The following is a 19,883-nucleotide window of genomic DNA, read 5'->3' as shown; positions in this document are numbered from 1 at the left end:
GTGTGTGTCCTTACCTCACACACTCACCAGGGAGGATGATCACCACTTCTACTGCCTGGCTCAGTGGATACATCTCTCGCCTCCTGGATTAAAGTTCACTAGTTCGTGCCCCAGACGAGCTCCTCCACACGTCACCCCCAGCTGCTGTGAATGTGTACCTGACTTTACTGTTGAGGAAGTGAAGGTGGTCAAGTAAAGTGTCGGTTGCCCCTCCCCTCCCCCCTCTCAATACCCAAGGAACTACCCCCCTCCCTCCCTCCTTCCTGTCAATACTTTCAGACGACCCCCTCCCTCCTAAGTAGTCGTGGGGGTCGTCCCTGGTGCAGATAACGGAGCCAGTGTTGTCGTCACTAAGAGTCTCCTATGAATAACATTATGTGAACTGGTACCTGGAGACGTCTGTGTGTGTGTGTGTGTGTGTGTGTGTGTGTGTGTGTGTGTGTGTGTGTGTGTGTGTTTTGTGTGTGGTGTGTGGTGTGTGTGAATTCGGGAGGCTAAGTTACCCTCGTTAACCTTCCCTCAGTTAAACATGTAAGGCAATAGTGTTACCGGAGGCCCTCACACCACCCGGAAATGACTTGACTTGAGGCATTAAGTGTATGTTGGTTCGACTCCCACAACACACCTGCTAGGACATAAACAAGCAAACAAACACATCTCTTTGTTTCGTTAATATTTTAGGACTGAGTTTGTTAGTGTGTTTGGTTGTCGATTAGAGAGAGAGAGAGAGAGAGAGAGAGAGAGAGAGAGAGAGAGAGAGAGAGAGAGAGAGAGAGAGAGGCCTGCCCCCTCCACTAAGTTACCTGATGTAAACTTCACTAAACGTTGGCAGGAGACGTTTGTGTCCCTCCCCAATTGTGTTACAGCCAGTTGGGTAGTTTGTGTCCCTCCCACGTGTTGTGTCTCTCTGTCTCTCTGTCTGTCTCTCTGTCTGTCTCTTTGTCTGTCTGTCTGTGTGAGTGTCTCTCTGTCTGTCTGTCTGTCTCTCTGTCTGTCTGTCTGTGTGTCTGTCTCTTACTGTGTGGAGGTCAACCTTACCTCTTACTGTGTGGAGGTCACCCTTACCTCTTATTGTGTGGAGGTCAACCTTGTCTCTTACTGTGTGGAGGTCAACCTTACCTCTTATTGTGTGGAGGTCAACCTTACCTCTTACTGTGTGGAGGTCACCCTTACCTCTTACTGTGTGGAGGTCAACCTTACCTCTTACTGTGTGGAGGTCACCCTTACCTCTTACTGTGTGGAGGTCAACCTTACCTCTTACTGTGTGGAGGTCACCCTTACCTCTTACTGTGTGGAGGTCAACCTTACCTCTTACTGTGTGGAGGTCACCCTTACCTCTTATTGTGTGGAGGTCAGCACCTCTTACTGTGTGGAGGTCAACCTTACCTCCATATAACGAACAATATAAACATGAAATTCCTTTATATCGAGGGACCATTAGATATTAAACCTCCATATAACGAACAACATAGAGAGAAGTCCTTATAAGGAGGTTTCACTGTATAATAATTGGGTAATAATAATAAACGTATAATTTTACACACATGTTTTATATAAGAGACAAATAACATTTATATATAATCCCTATAATTATAATCTCTGATATGCTTTGATAATTTACATGTTTATATACTGAATTATTGGTGGTAAATTATTGAGGCTCAACCATAGTGAGACTAGTTAATGATAGTAATTAATAATGATAGTAATTAATAATGATAATAATAATGATGATGACAATTAGGGTCACTACAATAGGTCGTTATATACAGTTTGTTATCATATGTACACACCAAGACGTATAATGAGAAAAGAGAGAGTTATTGTTTTATATCAAGGTTTCCAAGGTTCCTCAAGGTTCCTCAAGGTTCCTCAAAGTTTCCCCAAGGTTTTTGGAGGGATTTTGAGGTTTCTATGGGTTTCTAAAGGTTTCTCAAGGTTTTAGTGTTCCCCAAGGCTCTCAAGGTTCCCCAAGGTTCCCAAGGTTCCTCAAAGGTTCCCAAGGTTCCTCAAGGTTCCTCAAAGGTTCCTCAAGGTTCCCCAAGGTTCCTCAAGGTTCCTCAAGGTCCCCAAGGTTCCCCAAGGTTCCTCAAGGCTCCTCAAGGTTCCTCAAGGTTCCCGAAGGTTCCCCGCTCCCAAGGTTCCCCAAGGTTCCCCAAAGCCTCCTCAAGGTTCCTCAAGGGTTTCTTTTATAATCTCTGTTACTAGATCTTCCACTGTACCAAAATAGGCCCCTTTGATTCTCTCTATCATCACTACAACACTAAATAACTCTATTATGTAATTTATATATATATATATATCTATGTACGCATAAATCTTCTTATTTTCTTCATTTTATATAAATTAAACTAAATCATAAACATTATATCAGGAATTAATACAAAAATGGCGGGGAAAATATATGTGACGTCATAGGTAAACACAGTCTTGGGCCAATATATTTTGTTTTAGGTTTTCACTGTTAGAGGTTTCACTGTTAGGGTTTCACTGTTAGAGGGTTTCACTGTTAGGGGTTTCACTGTTGGGGTTTCACTGTTAGAGGTTTCATGTTAGGGTTTTCACTGTTAAGAGGTTTTCACTGTTAAGAGGTTCACTGTTAAGAGGTTTTCACTGTTAGGGGTTTCACTGTTAAGAGGTTTCACTGTTAAGAGGTTTCACTGTTAAGAGGTTTCTGTTAAGGGTTTCACTGTTAGGGGTTTTCACTGTTAGGGGTTTCACTGTTAATAGGTTTCACTGTTAGAGGTTTCACTATTAGGGGTTTCACTGTTAGGTTTCACTCACTTCTCTCATTCTCTCATTCTCTCCTTCTCTCCTCCTCCCATTCTCTCACTTCTCTCATTCTCTCACTTCTCTCATTCTCTCACTTCTTTCCTTCTCTCACTCCCATTCTCTCATTCTCTCACTTCTCTCATTCTCTCACTTCTCTCATTCTCTCACTTCTCTCACTTCTCTCACTTCTCTCATTCTCTCATTCTCTCATTCTCTCACTTCTCTCACCCGAAAAGTGTTCTGGGTCGTTATGTCTTTTGCGCTAATGTGGTTTTCTTAAATACTCTCTCTCTCTCTCTCTCTCTCTCTCTCTCTCTCTCTCTCATCTTCACTACCACCCCCTGCAGCAGCTACTGGAGTATGTGGTGGAGGAGGACGTGGAGGTGGAGGTGGAGAGCCAGTCAGTGATGGTGCAGGTGGTGGTGAAGTGTACCGTCGTGGTGGTGAAGTGTACCGTCGTGGTGGTGAAGTGTACCGTCGTGGTGGTGAAGTGTGCCGTCGTGGTGAAGTGTACCGTCGTGGTGGTGGAGTAGGTGGAAGTGTGAGCACCAGAAGGATGAGTATGACCTCCACCATCCTCCACTACAGCCAGGTGGAACTCTGTCGCATGGAGGAAAACCTTATTATTATTATTATTATTATTATTATTATTATTATTATTATTATTATTATTATTATTGTTGTTGTTGTTGTTGTTGTTATTATTATTATTATTAATATTATTATTATTATTATTATTATTATTGTTGTTGTTGTTGTTGTTGTTATTATTATTATTATTATTATTATTATTATTATTATTATTATTATTATTATTATTATTATTATTATTATTATTATTATTATTATTATTATTGTTATTATTATTATTATTATTAATATTATTATTATTATTATTATTATTATTGTTGTTGTTGTTGTTGTTGTTGTTGTTGTTGTCGTTGTTGTTGTTTCTCTATTATCACTATTAAAAAACGTAATATTTTTTCCTTATCCTAGTGTTCCTTATATCTTTATCCTAGTGTTCCTTATCTTAGTGCTCCTTATATCCTTATCCTAGTGTTCCTTATCTTAGTGTTCCTTATATCCTTATCCTAGTGTTCCTTATACCCTTATCCTAGTGTTCCTTATCTTAGTGTTCCTTATATCCTTATCTTAGTGTTCCTTATATCCTTATCTTAGTGTTCCTTATACCCTTATCCTAGTGTTCCTTATCTTAGTGTTCCTTATATCCTTATCTTAGTGCTCCTTATACCCTTATCCTAGTGTTCCTTATATCCTTATCCTAGTGTTCCTTATCTTAGTGTTCCTTATATCCTTATCTTAGTGCTCCTTATACCCTTATCCTAGTGTTCCTTATATCCTTATCCTAGTGTTCCTTATCTTAGTGTTCCTTATATCCTTATCTTAGTGCTCCTTATACCCTTATCCTGAGTGTTCCTTATATCCTTATCCTAGTGTTCCTTATCTTAGTGTTCCTTATATCCTTATCCTAGTGTTTCTTATATCCTTATCCTAGTGTTCCTTATCTTAGTGTTCCTTATATCCTTATCTTAGTGTTCCTTATACCCGTATCCTAGTGTTCCTATCTTAGTGTTCTTATATCCTTATCTTAGTGCTCCTATACCCTTATCCTAGTGTTCATATATCCTTATCCTAGTGTTCCTTATCTTAGTGTTCCTTATATCCTTATCTTAGTGCTCATTATCCTTATCTAGTGTTCCTTATATCCTTATCCTAGTGTTCCTTATCTTAGTGTTCCTTATATCCTTATCTTAGTGTTCCTTATATCCTTATCCTAGTGTTCCTTATATTCCTTATCCTAGTGTTCCTTATCTTGAGTGTTCCTTATATCCTTATCTTGAGTGCTCCTTATACCCATATCCTAGTGTTCCTTATATCCTTATCCTAGTGTTCCTTATCTTAGTGTTCTTATATCCTTATCTTAGTGCTCCTATACCCTTATCCTAGTGTTCCTTATATCCTTATCCTAGTGTTCCTTATCTTAGTGTTCCTTATATCCTTATCTTAGTGTTCCTTATATCCTTATCCTAGTGTTCCTTATATCCTTATCCTAGTGTTCCTTATCTTAATGTTCATATATCCTTATCTTAGTGCTCCTTATACCCTTATCCTAGTGTTCCTTATCCTTATCCTAGTGTTCCTTATCTTAGTGTTCCTTATATCCTTATCTTAGTGCTCCTATACCCTTATCCTAGTGTTCCTATATCATATCCTAGTGTTCCTTATCTTAGTGTTCCTTATATCCTTATCTTAGTGTTCCTTATACCCTTATCTTAGTGTTCCTTATATCCTTATCCTAGTGTTCCTTATCTTAGTGCTCCTTATACCCTTATCTTAGTGTTCCTTATACCCTTATCTTAGTGTTCATATATCCTTATCCTAGTGTTCCTTATCTTAGTGCTCCTTATACCCTTATCCTAGTGTTCCTTACATCCTACACGTAACATCATGAAGACTTTGTAGCGTCCTTAGCAACCGTCAGTACACAGGAGGTTGGCGGTTGCTAAGGACGCGGTGGCTGGCTGAGGATAGTTTTCTTAGATACAAATTGACTGATTATCCTCTGAGGGGGTTGGTAGAGTAACAGGTTATATATAGACTGGTAGACTGGCGTAGACTGGCGTAGATTAGACTGAGGTGTAATCATAGGGTGTGTGTTTGTTTGTTTTCCTGGGGTGGTGTATGTGTATGTTTTTGTCTCCTGGTGTTTGTGTGTTTGTTTACCTGAGGTGGTGTTTGTGTGTTTGTTTACCTGAGGTGGTGTATGTATATGTTTTTCTCTCCTGGTGTTTGTGTGTTTGTTTACCTGAGGTGGTGTTTGTTTGTTTGTTTTACCTGGGGTGGTGTATGTGTATGTTTTTGTCTCCTGGTGTTTGTGTGTTTGTTTACCTGAGGTGGTGTATGTATATGTTTTTCTCTCCTGGTGTTTGTTCCACTGGTCCTCTGGGTCCCGCTGTTGGTGAGGCTGTTTGTGCTGTTCCTCGGCCGACACAGCTACGGTGCCGTTCTTCACTGTGGGGGAGAAACAGTGCTGTCAGTTTGGTGGGAAGAGTGTGAGTGACTGTATGTACATATAATACATACATACATACATACATACATACATTGAAAATCTCTTTTGAATTAAACTTGTGATTACTGAAGTCATTGTTATTGTTACGTATGAATCCAACCTAACCTAACCTAAACCTAACCTAACCTGACCTGACCTGACATAACATGACCTGACCTGACCTAAACCTAACTGACCTAACCTAACCTAATCTGACCTAACCTAAACCTAACCTGACCTAACCTAATCTGACCTGACCTGACCTGACATAACATGACCTGACCTGACCTAACCTAAACCTAACCTGACCTAACAATCTGACCTGACCTGACCTAACCTAACCTAACCGATTAAATCTGTTTATTGTGTGAGGTGGAGGAGGGCACATGAGCCACTAGGAAGAATAAGAAAGAAAGAAAGAGGGAAGAGAGAAACAATAAGAAGCTTGGAAGGAAGAGAGAGAGAGAGAGAGAGTTGGAAGGCTGCCACAGAAGCTATATAAGAGAGGCACAAATGTTGAAGGAAACTCTCTTAAAAAATAGAAAAGGAAGAGAAACAAAAAAGAGAATTTAATGGGAGTAAAAAAAAGAGATGAGAGAAAATGAGAGAAGGACAATGGAGGAACTCAGAGTTGACCTAAAATGGGTCATTAGTTGTCTTGAGCCTCGAGAGAGAAAACACGGAAAAAGCTCCTTCAGTTCAGGTCAGGTCAGGTCGGGTCCAGTTCAGGTCAGGTCAGGTCGGGTCCAGGTCAGGTCGGTTCAAGTCCAGGTCAGGTCGGGTCCAGGTCAGGTCGGTTCCAAGTCAGTTCAGGTCGGGTCAGGTCAGGTCGGTTCAAGTCAGTTCAGGTCAGGTCGGGTCAAGTCAGGGAAGATGCTATCTAATAAAAGAGGAGAAAAGAAGAAAGGAGAAGGAGAGAAGAAAGAGAGCATAACAATACACTCACTCCTCACCTAGACCAGGTTTCCATAGCAACATTCCATCTTCTGACTGAAGGGTGATGGTTGTAGGCAGAGTTGTGGTAGTAGTCGTGGTGGTGGTGGTGGTGGTAGTGGTGGTGGTGGTGGTAGTAGGTGGTATCTCTGAAATAAAATAACACAGGAATTAAAAAAATAGTCAAAAAAATATATAAACTTTTAATTAATGAGAAGGAATCGAATTAATATTTTGATGTTAATAGGAAAATTTAGAGATATACTTTTAAACGTAAATAAAAAGGACAAGATGTTTTATTTTATGATGGAACTTTAATAAACTTACTAAATAAAGCTACTCTGGCCTCAGCTGTCCCCTCCGTGTTGTTGGCTCGACATCTGTAGCCAAACAGATCCACCTCCTGCACGTCAGCCACTACCAGCGTCATGATCCACCGTGATGAGTTGACGTACATGACCCCGTGTACGTATTTCTGCACCTGTGGATGTAGTGAGGATAGTTGATGAGTTGACGTACATGACCCCGTGTACATTTTGCACCTGTGGGGAGGGTGAAGAAGATCAGAGGTGGGGAAGGAGTTATAGTTCAGAAATTGAAGAAGTTTAGGAGTAGGTAAGAGGGGTGGGCTGACCGACTAATGGTGTGTTAGGGTTGTGTCATGGGTTAGTTATTGTCTGTCGGTACAGGCACTAGACATCCTACCCTGTCCCATATATGGGTGTTTTTAAGGCCTTATTTCATATTCCGCCGACCCTACTGGCGGATGCTGGTCTAGGGAGGTTGTCTATTGCCTGGCCGTGTAGATCGGGGTGGTAATGGACCTTTGGTAACTTTATGGGAACCATGTTTGGTTGTTGTCGTTATCTGGTAGAGAGTCTTTGAAGGAGTTCTTGCTCTGATCGTTCTATCTTTTGCCAGACTCTGCTGGCCAGGTGTGCAGCTGCTGGTTGATGGGTTTTATTCTCAGGTCTCTATGTATCTCGGCTGTGGTTCTGGTGAAGGGTATCTTTCTGTGACGAATCTGAGGGCTTCATTTGGACCACCTGTAATTTTAATATTTGAGTGGTGCTCTATAGTATGAAGAGGTACTGCTGGGTAAGTTAATATCGGTATGATAAATGATGTCACCAGATTGAGTTTTATTTTCTCAGGAAGCGCTTTAAGCGGTATAGTTTCTCAGCTCTCTTCTTGCCTTTTCCTTCCTGGTGTGGACATGATGGGAGTAACCTGTCGTGGATATATGCAGGCCAGGAGGTGCCTCTGCTTTTGTATTCTATCTGGGCATTATTGGTTACTAATGGATGGGTTTTCCTTCTGCATAAGGGTGTCACTGTGAATTTCGGGAGACTGGTTTGGATTTTCCATTGTTTTTCGTAATTATTTACCCTTTCTAATTCCCTCCTGGTGTTGTCGACCTGTATCGCGATTTTCCTTGATGTGTTGTTGTTTGGGTGATGTCATCTACATACAATATCTTCGTTACCTATTCTAGTGGGAGGCGGGGTGTCACTTGTGTAGATAATATATAGGGTGGGGGAGGACGCTGCCCTGAGGTCTCCGCTCATGAGTGGAAGGTCTCTCCTGTGTGTTGTCCTACCCTCAGTCTGGCATTTCTGCCGTCAAGAAAGTTGCCAAAGCAGCTTCTCAATGTTGGTGGGAAGTCCGAGTTGGAGGATCTTATATGTTGGACCGTCGTGCCAGACTGCTAAATGCCTTCGCTACATCGAGAGTTAGATTACATTGTCTACCACTCGCCGCGGCTCTGGCTGTTTCACATGCCAGGGCTATCGCTGTTGTGGTGGACTTCCCTTTCCTGGACCCGGATGTCTGCAGTTGACTCTGTTGGTTGTTTAGGTGATTTCTCAGACGGTTATTGATGATTTTTTCTTGGATTTTCCAGGTACTTCGAGGAGAGATCGGTCTGTAGTTTAGTGGGACGGCGGGGTTCTCTCCTTGTTAGGGTTAATAATGGCCTCTTTGAATTTAGTTGGGAAGTAACCTGAGGCCAGGCAAGCGTTGTGGTTCTCAGTCTCTCCATGGCGGGTTGTCTATTGTGGCTGAGGATCTCCTTGGTGATGCCTGAATAACCAAGGGCTTTATTTTTGTATTGGAGATGGCTCTGTTGAGTTCTTCTGAGGTGATTGGTTGGGACAGTGGGCTGTGGTGGTGCTGCGGTGGGGTAGTGGTGGTGGGGGTGTTTATGGGGGGTGATTTGTGGTGGTGGTGGTGCCGTAGCATAGTGGTGGTGGTGGGGGTGGTTTGTGAACTAATGATAAACAACTATAAACAATAATGTAACAAACAAATACCAAACAAACAAATAAACAAATAATTCCAAGCTATGACAAACAAAGGCAAACAATGCTAGACCTGACCTGACACCACCACGTTAATACCGACACAACAACAACAACAAAATAATAATAAAAATAACTAAAATCAACACTAACAACAACATCCCAACCATCATCAAGAATAAACATTAAATAAATACAATATAACTAGTATTTAGCCTAACCTAACCTAACCTAACAATAATAATAAAAGATTCGACTCCCCAAAAATCTGGGGAGTCGAAGCTTCAACAATTATGGCGCCAGTGAAGAAAGTTTTGTTCACGCTACAGATGAAACAGTTCCGACCCACTGATTCATAGGGTTTCCCGTTTATTATTGTCTTTTATTCATGTTATATCTCTCTCTCTGTCTTTTTTCTCTCTCTTCTTTTCTCTCTGTTATTATTTTTATCTCTCTCTCTGTCTCTCACCTTCTTCACCTATCCTCCTCTCTTTATTAATTCCTATAATCATCATCTTTTCTGTGTATCATTTATCATTGTATTGTCTTTGTAATTCTTCCAATTATCACATCCTATTTAATACACCTTATTACATTATAGTTCCGTTCATTATATTGTTGTTTTTCAGTACCCCCAGTTCCTCTCAGTACCCTCCAGTTCCTCCCAGTACCCTCCAGTTCCTCCCAGTACCCTCCAGTTCCTCCCAGTACCCTCCAGTTCCTCCCAGTACTCCCCAGCTCCTCCCAGTACTCCCCAGTTCACAGTACCCTCCAGTTCCTCCCAGTACCCTCCAGTTCCTCCCAGTACCCTCCCAGTACTCCCCAGTTCTTAAGAACATAAGGAGTCTGCAATAGGCCGGTTGGCCTGTGCATAGCAGCTCCTGTCGAGGTACTACCACTCTCTATCATCCATGAATCTATCCAGCCTCCTTTGAAACTTTCAGAGTTCCTCACTTACTACAAAGTTGCTAAGCTTGTTCACTCGTCCACCACCCTATTTGTGAACCAGTTCCTTCCTATCTCCTCCCTAAACCTAAACTTATCCAACTAGATCCGTTGCTCCGGGTCCTATCCTGCTCGGATATTATAAGAACTTTATCTATATCCCCTTTATTGATTCCTTTCACCCACTTAAATACTTCTATCATATCTCCCGCACTCTTTGTCTTTCTAGGGAATGCAAGTTAAGTTTCTTTAACCTATCCTGATATGGAAGGTTACTAAGCCCCGGAATCATTTTTTGTCATTCTTCGCTGCACCGACTAGTGAATTTATATCCATTCTATAATAGGGGCACCAGAACTGAACCGCATAATCGAGGTGCGGCCTGACTAGCGCAAGATATAGTTGCAATAAGATCTCTGCACTCTTGTTACTTACACTTCTAGATATAAAACCCAATACTCTGTTTGCCTTATTTCGAACATTAACGCACTGTTTTCTAGGCCGTAGGTCCGGGCTTACAAATACCCCCAGGTCTCTTTCACAAGTCAACTTCTCTAGGTTGATGTTGTTAAGGCTGTATACATTATAAGTATTTGTTCTTCCAATATTAAGTACGCTGCACTTATGGTGTTGAATTTCATTTTTCAGACCACCCCTGCAGTTTATTTAGATTCTCCTGTAACCTCTCCCTCTCTCTCTGTGTGCAGGACTTACCTCTCTGGCAGTGTGTTGGTGGAGGTGGTAGACCCCTCGGCCAGGGTGGGAGGTGATGGGGTCGCCGAAGTCCCTCACCCACACCATCTTGGGCTCGGGGAAGGCGTCCACCACACACGTCAGGTTCACCGTGGACCCCAAGTTGACCAAAACCTGGGCTGTCGTGGCTCGGATCATAGGCTGGACTGAGGAACCAAACGAACAGTTAATTAAAGCCATCGAAAGGTAAGGTCAAGGTTAATTGGTACTTTTATAGGTTAATTGGTACTTTTATAGGTTAATTGACACTTACACCTGTACACACCTCCCAAAATGAAGCAGTATCGACCCCATATGAGACACTACAACACCCACTGACTCAGTTTCATCACAGGGACACAACTTATGCACCACGACCTTAACAGTACATAGAATATAATAGAGAATGACCAGATTAATTAATGCTCAGGACAGGTAAAGGTAATACATGTAAAAATAACGTTAATTAACCAGCATGGACAGGTAAGAATAATTGGAATTTCGTTAAAGATGGTGAAAAATCGGGGGTCACAAGGAAGACAGCTGTTAATTAGGAAGGTAGACAGGTTAATGAGTACAGGTGATGATGATAGTGGAGAGAGAGAGAGAGAGAGAGAGAGAGAGAGAGAGAGAGAGAGAGAGAGAGACAACTTACATCTTACACTCAGTAGGATCCTCTTGCTGACTGAAGGTAGGACGCCGTTGCTGGCTATACACAGGTAGGCCCCAGCGTGTTCCCTCAGCAGGTGGGGGATGGTCAGCTCTCGACCCATCACCATCAACTCTAAGGGCGCCAACCACCGTCAGGAGATGAGATACATTAAACCTTATCTGTATATATATATATATAATCAACAACCTCACCAGCCAGGACTCGAACCCTCGACCTTATGCGTGTGACCAGAGATCGCGCCACAAGGACACATAAGTGGCATGGGCAATCCCCAACTGGAGGTTCACGGCGCCATAGGCTCCATGAACAGGCATTGTGTGAAATATAACAAAGTCTACGATTGCTTTTTGTGTCCTTGTGGCGCGGTTGGTAGCGATCCCACCACCTACACCCACTACCTACACCCACCACCTACACCCACCACCTACACCCACCACCTACACCCACCACCTACACCCACCACCTACACCCACCACCTACACCCACCACCCACACACCCACCACCCACACACCCACCACCCACACACCCACCACCCACACCCACCACCCACACCCACCACCCACACCCACCACCCACACCCACCACCCACACCCACCACCACACCCACCACCCACACCCACCACCCACACCCATCACCCACACCCACCTCCCCACACCCACCACCCACACCCACCACCACACCCACCACCTACACCCATCACCTACACCCACCACCTACACCCACCACCTACACCCACCACCTACACCCACCACCTACACCCACCACCTACACCCACCACCTACACCCACCTGTCTTGCCCGAGGCGTAGATCAGACGAGAGTCTTCCCGTCGCCACCTGTAGGAAGGCTCGGGCTTCCCGCTGGCGCCGCAGAAGAGGCTCACTTGTTCCCCCTCGTCCACCTCCAGGTCACTGCTCGTGTTGGCGTCCAGGATCTTCGGCGGCACTGGCGAACAGACGATAGTGCGTTAGGGGTGGTGAGTGCGTCCTGTTATGGGTCTCAGATTATGTGTGTTAGGTTGAGTGCTTCAGGTTGAGTGCATTAGGTTGAGTGTGTCATGGTAGGTGTGTGTTAGGTTGAGTGCATTAGGTCGTGACGTCATTGCCCCTTGCCTACGTACGGCTCTAGCACTCATGACGTCAATGTCCTTCACCTTCTTACTGGCTGGTACACGTGTTTGTTCCTCGAATCTCATTGGCTATTACACTCGTGACATCAATGACCTTAAACCTTTTATTGACTAATACTCGTGACGTCAATACTCCTCACCTCGTATTGTTTTTTTACTCGTGACGTCATTGCTTCTTACCTCCTATTGGTTTTTGTACCCGTGACGTCAGTACTCCTCACCTCCTATTGGTTTTTGTACCCGTGACGTTTACTCCTTACCTGTTACTGGTTTTTACATTTGTGACGTCATCGTTGCTCGTCTCTTATTGGATCTCGCACTCTACTGAACACGGTCTTGGGATTAATTCTTCTTCTTCTTCATTATTATTATTATTATTATTTCATGCTGACATAACAAAGGAGAGTTGCTATATAATAAGGTTCCAACTGTGCTTGATTACGTGTGCGTGTGTACTTGGTTATGTGCGTACGTAAGTGGTGTTGTATGTGCTGTATACGTGTGTGTGTGTGTGTGTGTGTGTGTGTGTGTGTGTGTGTGTATAATGTATATATGTATGTGGCGACCTGTGGTGTAATGGTCACCATGCTCGCCACACAAGAGAACGGACCCGGGCAAGTTTCTTTACGCCATTTGCCTCCGTCTACCCAGCAGTAATTGGGAACCTGGATGTTAGTCGATTTGTGGATCGTGTTCCAGGGTAATGGTTAGCCAGTGCAGTTGGCGAGTTGTCCGGTCTTCTCGGACTATTCCTTGACACTGGGTCATGCAGCTCTTAACTCAGGGTGTGGTTGTTGTGTTGGCGACAGCTTCTACACCTTAAACACTGGGTCATGCAGCTCTTAACTCAGGGTGTGGTTGTTGTGTTGGCGACAGCTTCTACACCTTAAACACTGGGTCATGCAGCTCGTTAACTCAGGGTGTGGTTGTTGTGTTGGCGACAGCTTCTACACCTTAACAAATTCACGCCTAGGAGGCTCCTGGGCCGCCCCCAGGAGCCATCACTGTAATGATATAATGAACACTGTATGATGTCGGATCACCAACCTTACGGCCTGTAGTAATGACGTAACTAAATGCCTTGACAAAATCCTATTGAAGGTCTCTGTGTGTGTGTGTGTGGTAATAATAATAATAATAATAATAAAAATAATAATAATAATAATAATTAACGGTTTATTGAAAGACCATGGCAGCCGGAAGACTGAAAATATACAGTTACATAATTGGTAAATGGGTCTCTTGATGGACCAATAATATACAAGTAACATAAGTGATACAAATATGATATATAATAACTAGGTGGGGAGAAGGTCATACTACAAGGCATTTCAACATAGTGACAGTGCAAGAAGTAGTGTTTACTGGGAGTGAATACACTGGTTTATTACAAGTTATTGATAATTTTTACAATGGTTGGGACTGGGCTGTTCTTATAGCGATCAGTTCGTGAACGTATGGGCTGGATGCGGTTGTGGTGTCGAACAGCAATTCTCGGGCTAGGGATCTCAGGTGGTAGTAGGAGCCGGTGTCGAGGATGGTGCAGAAGCTTCTCACCAAATTTGCAGATGAGGTCGTGGTGATGGTCAGAGAGAGCCGAGAGGGTCAGTGTGTTGAGCGCTTCTTGATATGTGGAGTAGGAAGGGGAGAGAATAATCATGCATGCCCTCTTTTGCACTTTTTCTGGGTGTTTACGTTGTGTGGCATTTAGGGAGGAAGACCAGGTATGGGAGGCATAGGTGAGCTTGGGAAGTATGATTGTTGAGTAAACACTGAGGAGCTCGGGGGCAGGAACTCCGAGGGACTTGAGTCGGCGGAGGAGGTGGAGACGGAAACTGGAGGATTTGACAACTGTACTGACGTGTGGTTTCCAATTTAGTTTGTTGTCTATGGTGACGCCGAGGAGCTTAGTGGAGTCTACAACCTGGAGTGTGTTGGGGCCTAAAGTAATGGAAGGGGGATGGGACAACGTCGGAGGAGAGGTTGATGTGCATAACCATGGTCTTGGTATAGTTCATGGTGACGTGGTTGTTGGTGGCCCAATTTTGGAGACTGTTCAATAAATCCTGGAGGGCGGTGTAGTCGGGAGCCGAGTTGTTGACACTGATCCCAATGGTGGAGTCGTCGACATATTTCTAGCCAGCAGGGGTTTGTGTGTGTGTGTGTGTGTTCCCGCCCTTACTGACAAAACTGCTAATGTGTTTCGAGCAGGAGGTCTTCTTCTTCTTCATCTTCTTCTTCTTCTTCTTCTTCTTCTTCTTCTCCTCCTCCTTCCTTCGTCCTCCTCCTTCCTTCGTCCTCCTCCTCCTCCTCCTCCTCCTCTTCTCCTCACTCCTCCTCCTCCTCCTCCTGCACTCCTCCTCCTCCTCCTCCTCCTCCTCCTCCTCCCTCCTCCTCCTCCTCCTCCTCCTCCTCCTCAAGATCATGGCCTCCTATAAAGGGTTTAAAGCCGCAATTGTTTTCACCTTTACCTTAATTAACTCCTTGATCCACGCCGCTGATCAAAGCTTATCCTGGTTCACCTAAGCCTGGGTCCTGAGCTCTTCTATTAAAGCTTTAACCAGGGCCAATTGTAAGCTTTTGAGGTTTGTTTCAGCATGAGCTTTTCTTTCTCTGTCTGTCTGTCTGTCTATCTGTATGTCTGTCTGTCTATCTGTCTGTTTGTCTGTCTGTCTGTCTGTCTGTCTGTCTGTCTGTCTGTCTGTCTATCTGTCTGACTGTCTGTTTGTCTGTCTGTCTCTGTCTATCTGTCTGTATGTCTGTCTATCTGTCTGTCTGTTTGTCTGTCTGTCTGTCTGTCTGTCTGTCTGTCTGTCTGTCTGTCTGTCTAATACTTGTACAAAAGGGGTAATGTATTTTTGCTGACGCTGAAATATAAGGTTTACGTAACACGGAAATAAAAACGGTCTTAACACTGAGGTGGACGATAAAGTGTGTTCGCCAGACGGACCTTCGCCTGACTAACTTTCTTCCCTGGTCTGATTACTCCTTTCTCTCTCTCTCCCTCCTTCCTGCATTCCTTCTTCTTCCCTCATTTCCATCGTTCCCTTCTTCTTCCCTCATTTCTCTCTCCCTTCTCACCTCCCTGGGATTTCCTTTTCTTTATTTCCTCTCTCCCTCCCTCAACCATCTCTCTCTCTCCCTCCCTCTCTCCTCCTCCTCCTCCCTCTCTCCTTCCTACCCTCCCTACCTCCCCTCTCTCCCTCTCTCCTCCCTCCCCTCCCTCCTTCTCTCCCTCCTCTCTCCCTCTCTCTCTCCCTCCCTACCTCCTCCCTCCCCTACCCTCACTCCCTCCCTCTCTCCTCCCTACCTCCTCTCTCCCTCCCTCCCTCCCTCCCTCCCTCCCTCCCTCTCTCTCCCTACCCTCCCTACACCACAGGGAGAGTATAATGTTCTCTCCCTCAACTGGCCGTTCAGTATCTAGTTAAGGTTCATTCTCTCGCTTCCATTAGGACACCAAGTTCAGTTAGTTCATTTGTTCTTTGTTCATTTTAAAAAGTTTGGGGAGGGTTGGGGAGGGGAGGGGAGGGGAGGTTAGGTCAGGTTAATTTAGGTCAGGTCAGATCAGGCCAGGTTAGGTCAGGTTATTTTAGAGTAGGTTAGGTTAGGTCAGGTTAAGTTAGGTCAGGTCAGGTTAGGTCAGGACAGGACAGGTTATTTTAGAGTAGGTTAGGTCAGGTCAGGTTAGGTCAGGTCAGGACAGGTTATTTTAGAGTAGGTTAGGTCAGGCCAGGTTAGGTTAGGTCAGGACAGGTTATTTTAGAGTAGGTTAGGTCAGGTCAGGGCAGGTTATTTTAGAGTAGGTCAGGCCAGGTTAAGTTAGGTCAGGTCAGGAGTATAAATGTTTGTGCATCAGTATAGAGAATCACCGTCAGTGCCGCAATGCTCAGGCAATTATCCAGTATTTATAAAGTAATTACCTTATAATTGTCAGGTAAATTATTAGGCTTTTTTGGCGTATTATCTCTGTTATTTAGGCTCTGTGTATTAACTACCGGATGACGCGTTATGAGGTCGTTAGGGCGTATGACGTCATCACTGTTGTCACGAGAGAGAGAGCGAGAGAGAGAGAGAGAGAGAGAGAGAGAGAGAGAGAGAGAGAGAGCACCAATAATGAGGGCTGGAGGCAGGATATGGGACCTCAGCTGGCGGTGACACGCGGTGATTAGATATTTTCTTGTCGACACAGTTAGTGTGCCTGAACGAGTCTCTCTCTCTCTCTCTCTCTCTCTCTCCTAACCTCTCTCACCTCTCTGCTCTCCTCCTTCTCTTCCTATTCCCTTCACTCTCCATCTTCCTCTTCTTCTTTCCTTCCTCCTTTTATCCCTTCCTTCCCTTAGCTCCCTCCTCCCTCCCTCTACTTCCTCCTTCCCTCCTCCCCTAACGCTAACCTAACCTGACCTGACCTGACCTGACCTGACCTGTAATATCACACCTGATTATTTCTCCTTTTATCTGATGTAAAAAACAAAACAAATAAAGATGGAATAAGAAAAAATAGGAAAATGATGAAAATAATGAGTAAATTATTAGAATAAACTGAATAATAATGTAAATAATGAGTAAATTATTAGAATAAACTGAATAATAATGAAAATAATGAGTAAATTATTAGAATAAACTGAATAATAATGTAAATAATGAGTAAATTATTAGAATAAACTGAATAATAATGAAAATAATGAGTAAGTTATTAGAATAAACTGAATAATAATGAAAATAATGAGTAAATTATTAGAATAAACTGAATAATAATGAAAATAATGAGTAAGTTATTAGAATAAACTGAATAATAATGTAAATAATGAGTAAATTATTAGAATAAACTGAATAATAATGAAAATAATGAGTAAGTTATTAGAATAAACTGAATAATAATGAAAATAATGAGTAAATTATTAGAATAAACTGAATAATAATGAAAATAATGAGTAAGTTATTAGAATAAACTGATTTAAACAACTACCGCAAATGAAAGAAATGAAAGAATCCTCATCTATTTATTTCACCCATAAAAGCAAAAGTAACCAACCACAAAAGTTTATTATTTCGTCTCACAAAATTTTGGCTTTTGGGGATTTATTCAATTATCGGGAAATTGATTAGGGACAAAATGACTCGACGTGACCCGGGAGAGTTTTAGTAATCGAGGTTTTTATTTATTTTTTATTCGTTTTGTTTAAGTTATGTTTCGTATTGTGTTTTATTTTCACTTTTTTTCCATTTTCTCTCTTTCTTTCTTTTTTTTCTTTATTTCTTTCTTTCTTTCTTTCTTTTTTTCTTTATTTTTGCCCCCGTCTCTCTCTCTCTCTCTCTCTCTCTCTCTCTCTCTCTCTCTCTCTCTCTTGAATTTATTTATATGTTTATTACTTTAACATAAAACAAATTAACATTGTATCGATTTTATATATATTTATTAATTTAACACCAAAAACACATCAGTTAAAATTATATTATTTTTATATTATTTTGGTTTAGTTTCAAATATCGTTCGTATTATAGATTAATTACAATCTGTGTTAACTCTGGATAAAACGATTGAATTTAAATAAAATATAATCGATTATTTAAAAATTATCTAAAACTAATAATTACAACAATAATTAATTTCTCTTACGATTATTTCAGATTATATATAAAAACAAAAATAGTAATATATTCATGTTTACGATTATATGATTATCTGGAAATATAATTAATTAAAAAAAATAATTAGATGCAGTTACCTGAAGTTTAATTTATGAGATAGAGGTTAATGACTTGCTTATCAGGTTAATTAAAGGTGTTAAATAAAGGTACATTATTAGGTTAAATACTTCTCCTGTTACTTATACTTTAACTGATACATTTACTTATACTTTTACTTAATTAATAGACATGGTGATAACTGTTACCTGTACAGTATAGTTAAGTGTTCTTGTACTTACATCCAAAGGTGAGTTTATACCTAACCTAACCTAACCTAAACCAAACCAAACCCAAACCTAACCCAACCTAAACCAAACCAAACCCAAACTAAACCCAACCTAAACCAAACCTAACCAAACCCACACTAAACCCAACCTAAACCAAGCGTAAACCCAATCTAAACCCGACCTAAACCCAACCTAAACCCAACCTAAACCCAACCTAAACCCAACCTAAACCCGACCTAAACCCGACCTAAACCCAACCTTAAACTCAACCTAAACCCAACTTAAACCCAACCTAAAACCCAACCTAAACCCAACCTAAACCTGACCTAAAACCCAACTCTAAACCCAACCTAAACTCCAACTCTAAACCCGAGACCTAACCCAACCTAAACCTGACCTAAAACCTGACTTCAAACCAAGGGAACCCAACTCAACCTGACCTAAACCCAACCCAAACTCAAATCCAAAACCCAACCTAAACCTGCAATCCTAAAACCCAACCTAAACCCAACCTAAACCCAACCTAAACCCGACCTAAACCCAACCTAAACCCAACCTAAACCCAACCTAAACCCAACCTAAACCCAACCTAAACCCGACCTAAATCTAACCAATAGCTAAGACATAAAACATTGCAGTGTTCTCGGCGGCCCTGTAATAATTCTCAGTTCCCTTCAGTATTATTATTTCACTGTAAAAGAAATCTGAATTTACGATGACTTTCTTAAGGCGAATTGTGAACAAGTTTACCGATTAATAACCTCAGAGTATAATAACTTATCTAGGGATTATAATATTGGAGTCTAATGATATGTTTCTGAGTCTTATGATAAGTTTCTGAGTCTAATAATATGTTTCTGAGTCTAATAATATGTTTCTGAGTCTTATGATAAGTTTCTGAGTCTAATAATATGTTTCTGAGTCTTGTGATAAGTTTCTGAGTCTAATAAAATGTATTTGAGTCTAATTATATGTATTTGAGTCTAATTATATGTACTTTAGTCTAATTATTACTATTTATCACCCGCAAGGAACAAGTTTAGTGCTATAGTCTGTCTGTATGTTCGTCCGGTTTGTGTGTATGGAAGAGAGCAATGCAACAGCTCCCAACTAACAGCGAGACTAGGTTCAATTGTGGGAGCATTTTCGGTGTTTAGTAATCATAGTTATGTTTTCGGTGTTAAGTGGTCATAGCTATGTTTTTCGGTGTTTAGTAATGACAGTTATGGGATGTTTACCTGGAGGCAGACGGGACCATTAGTTTATTTTCTGTTGTGTACACCTGTTATCTTTTAACATGTCAGATACTCTATGGTAATTACTGTACCTGTACCTGTACTGTATACCTGCAGCTGTACCTGTACCTGTACCTGTACTGTATACCTGCAGCTGTACCTGTACCTGTAC

General features: G+C 42.1%; 1 protein-coding gene across 1 annotated transcript in view; it reads right to left on the bottom strand.

Annotated features, from left to right (window-relative positions):
* Positions 1-7,082: 7,082 nt before the first annotated feature.
* LOC121864525 (lachesin-like) overlaps positions 7,083-19,883 on the bottom strand; it is a 72,499-nt gene continuing 59,698 nt past the window's right edge. The window contains exons 4-7 of the mRNA XM_042363597.1: positions 12,222-12,377; positions 11,414-11,542; positions 10,741-10,925; positions 7,083-7,262 (exon numbers count right to left, since the gene is read on the bottom strand). Coding sequence (XP_042219531.1) covers positions 7,083-7,262; positions 10,741-10,925; positions 11,414-11,542; positions 12,222-12,377 — 650 coding nt within the window. The remainder of the gene's footprint in view (positions 7,263-10,740; positions 10,926-11,413; positions 11,543-12,221; positions 12,378-19,883) is intronic.

The sequence above is a fragment of the Homarus americanus genome, unplaced genomic scaffold (genome assembly GCF_018991925.1).
Source record: "Homarus americanus isolate GMGI-L3 unplaced genomic scaffold, GMGI_Hamer_2.0 scaffold25860, whole genome shotgun sequence".
Taxonomy (NCBI): domain Eukaryota; kingdom Metazoa; phylum Arthropoda; class Malacostraca; order Decapoda; family Nephropidae; genus Homarus; species Homarus americanus.
The sequence above is the reverse complement of the archived record's forward strand: the minus strand, read 5'-3'. Positions and strand labels throughout refer to the sequence as shown.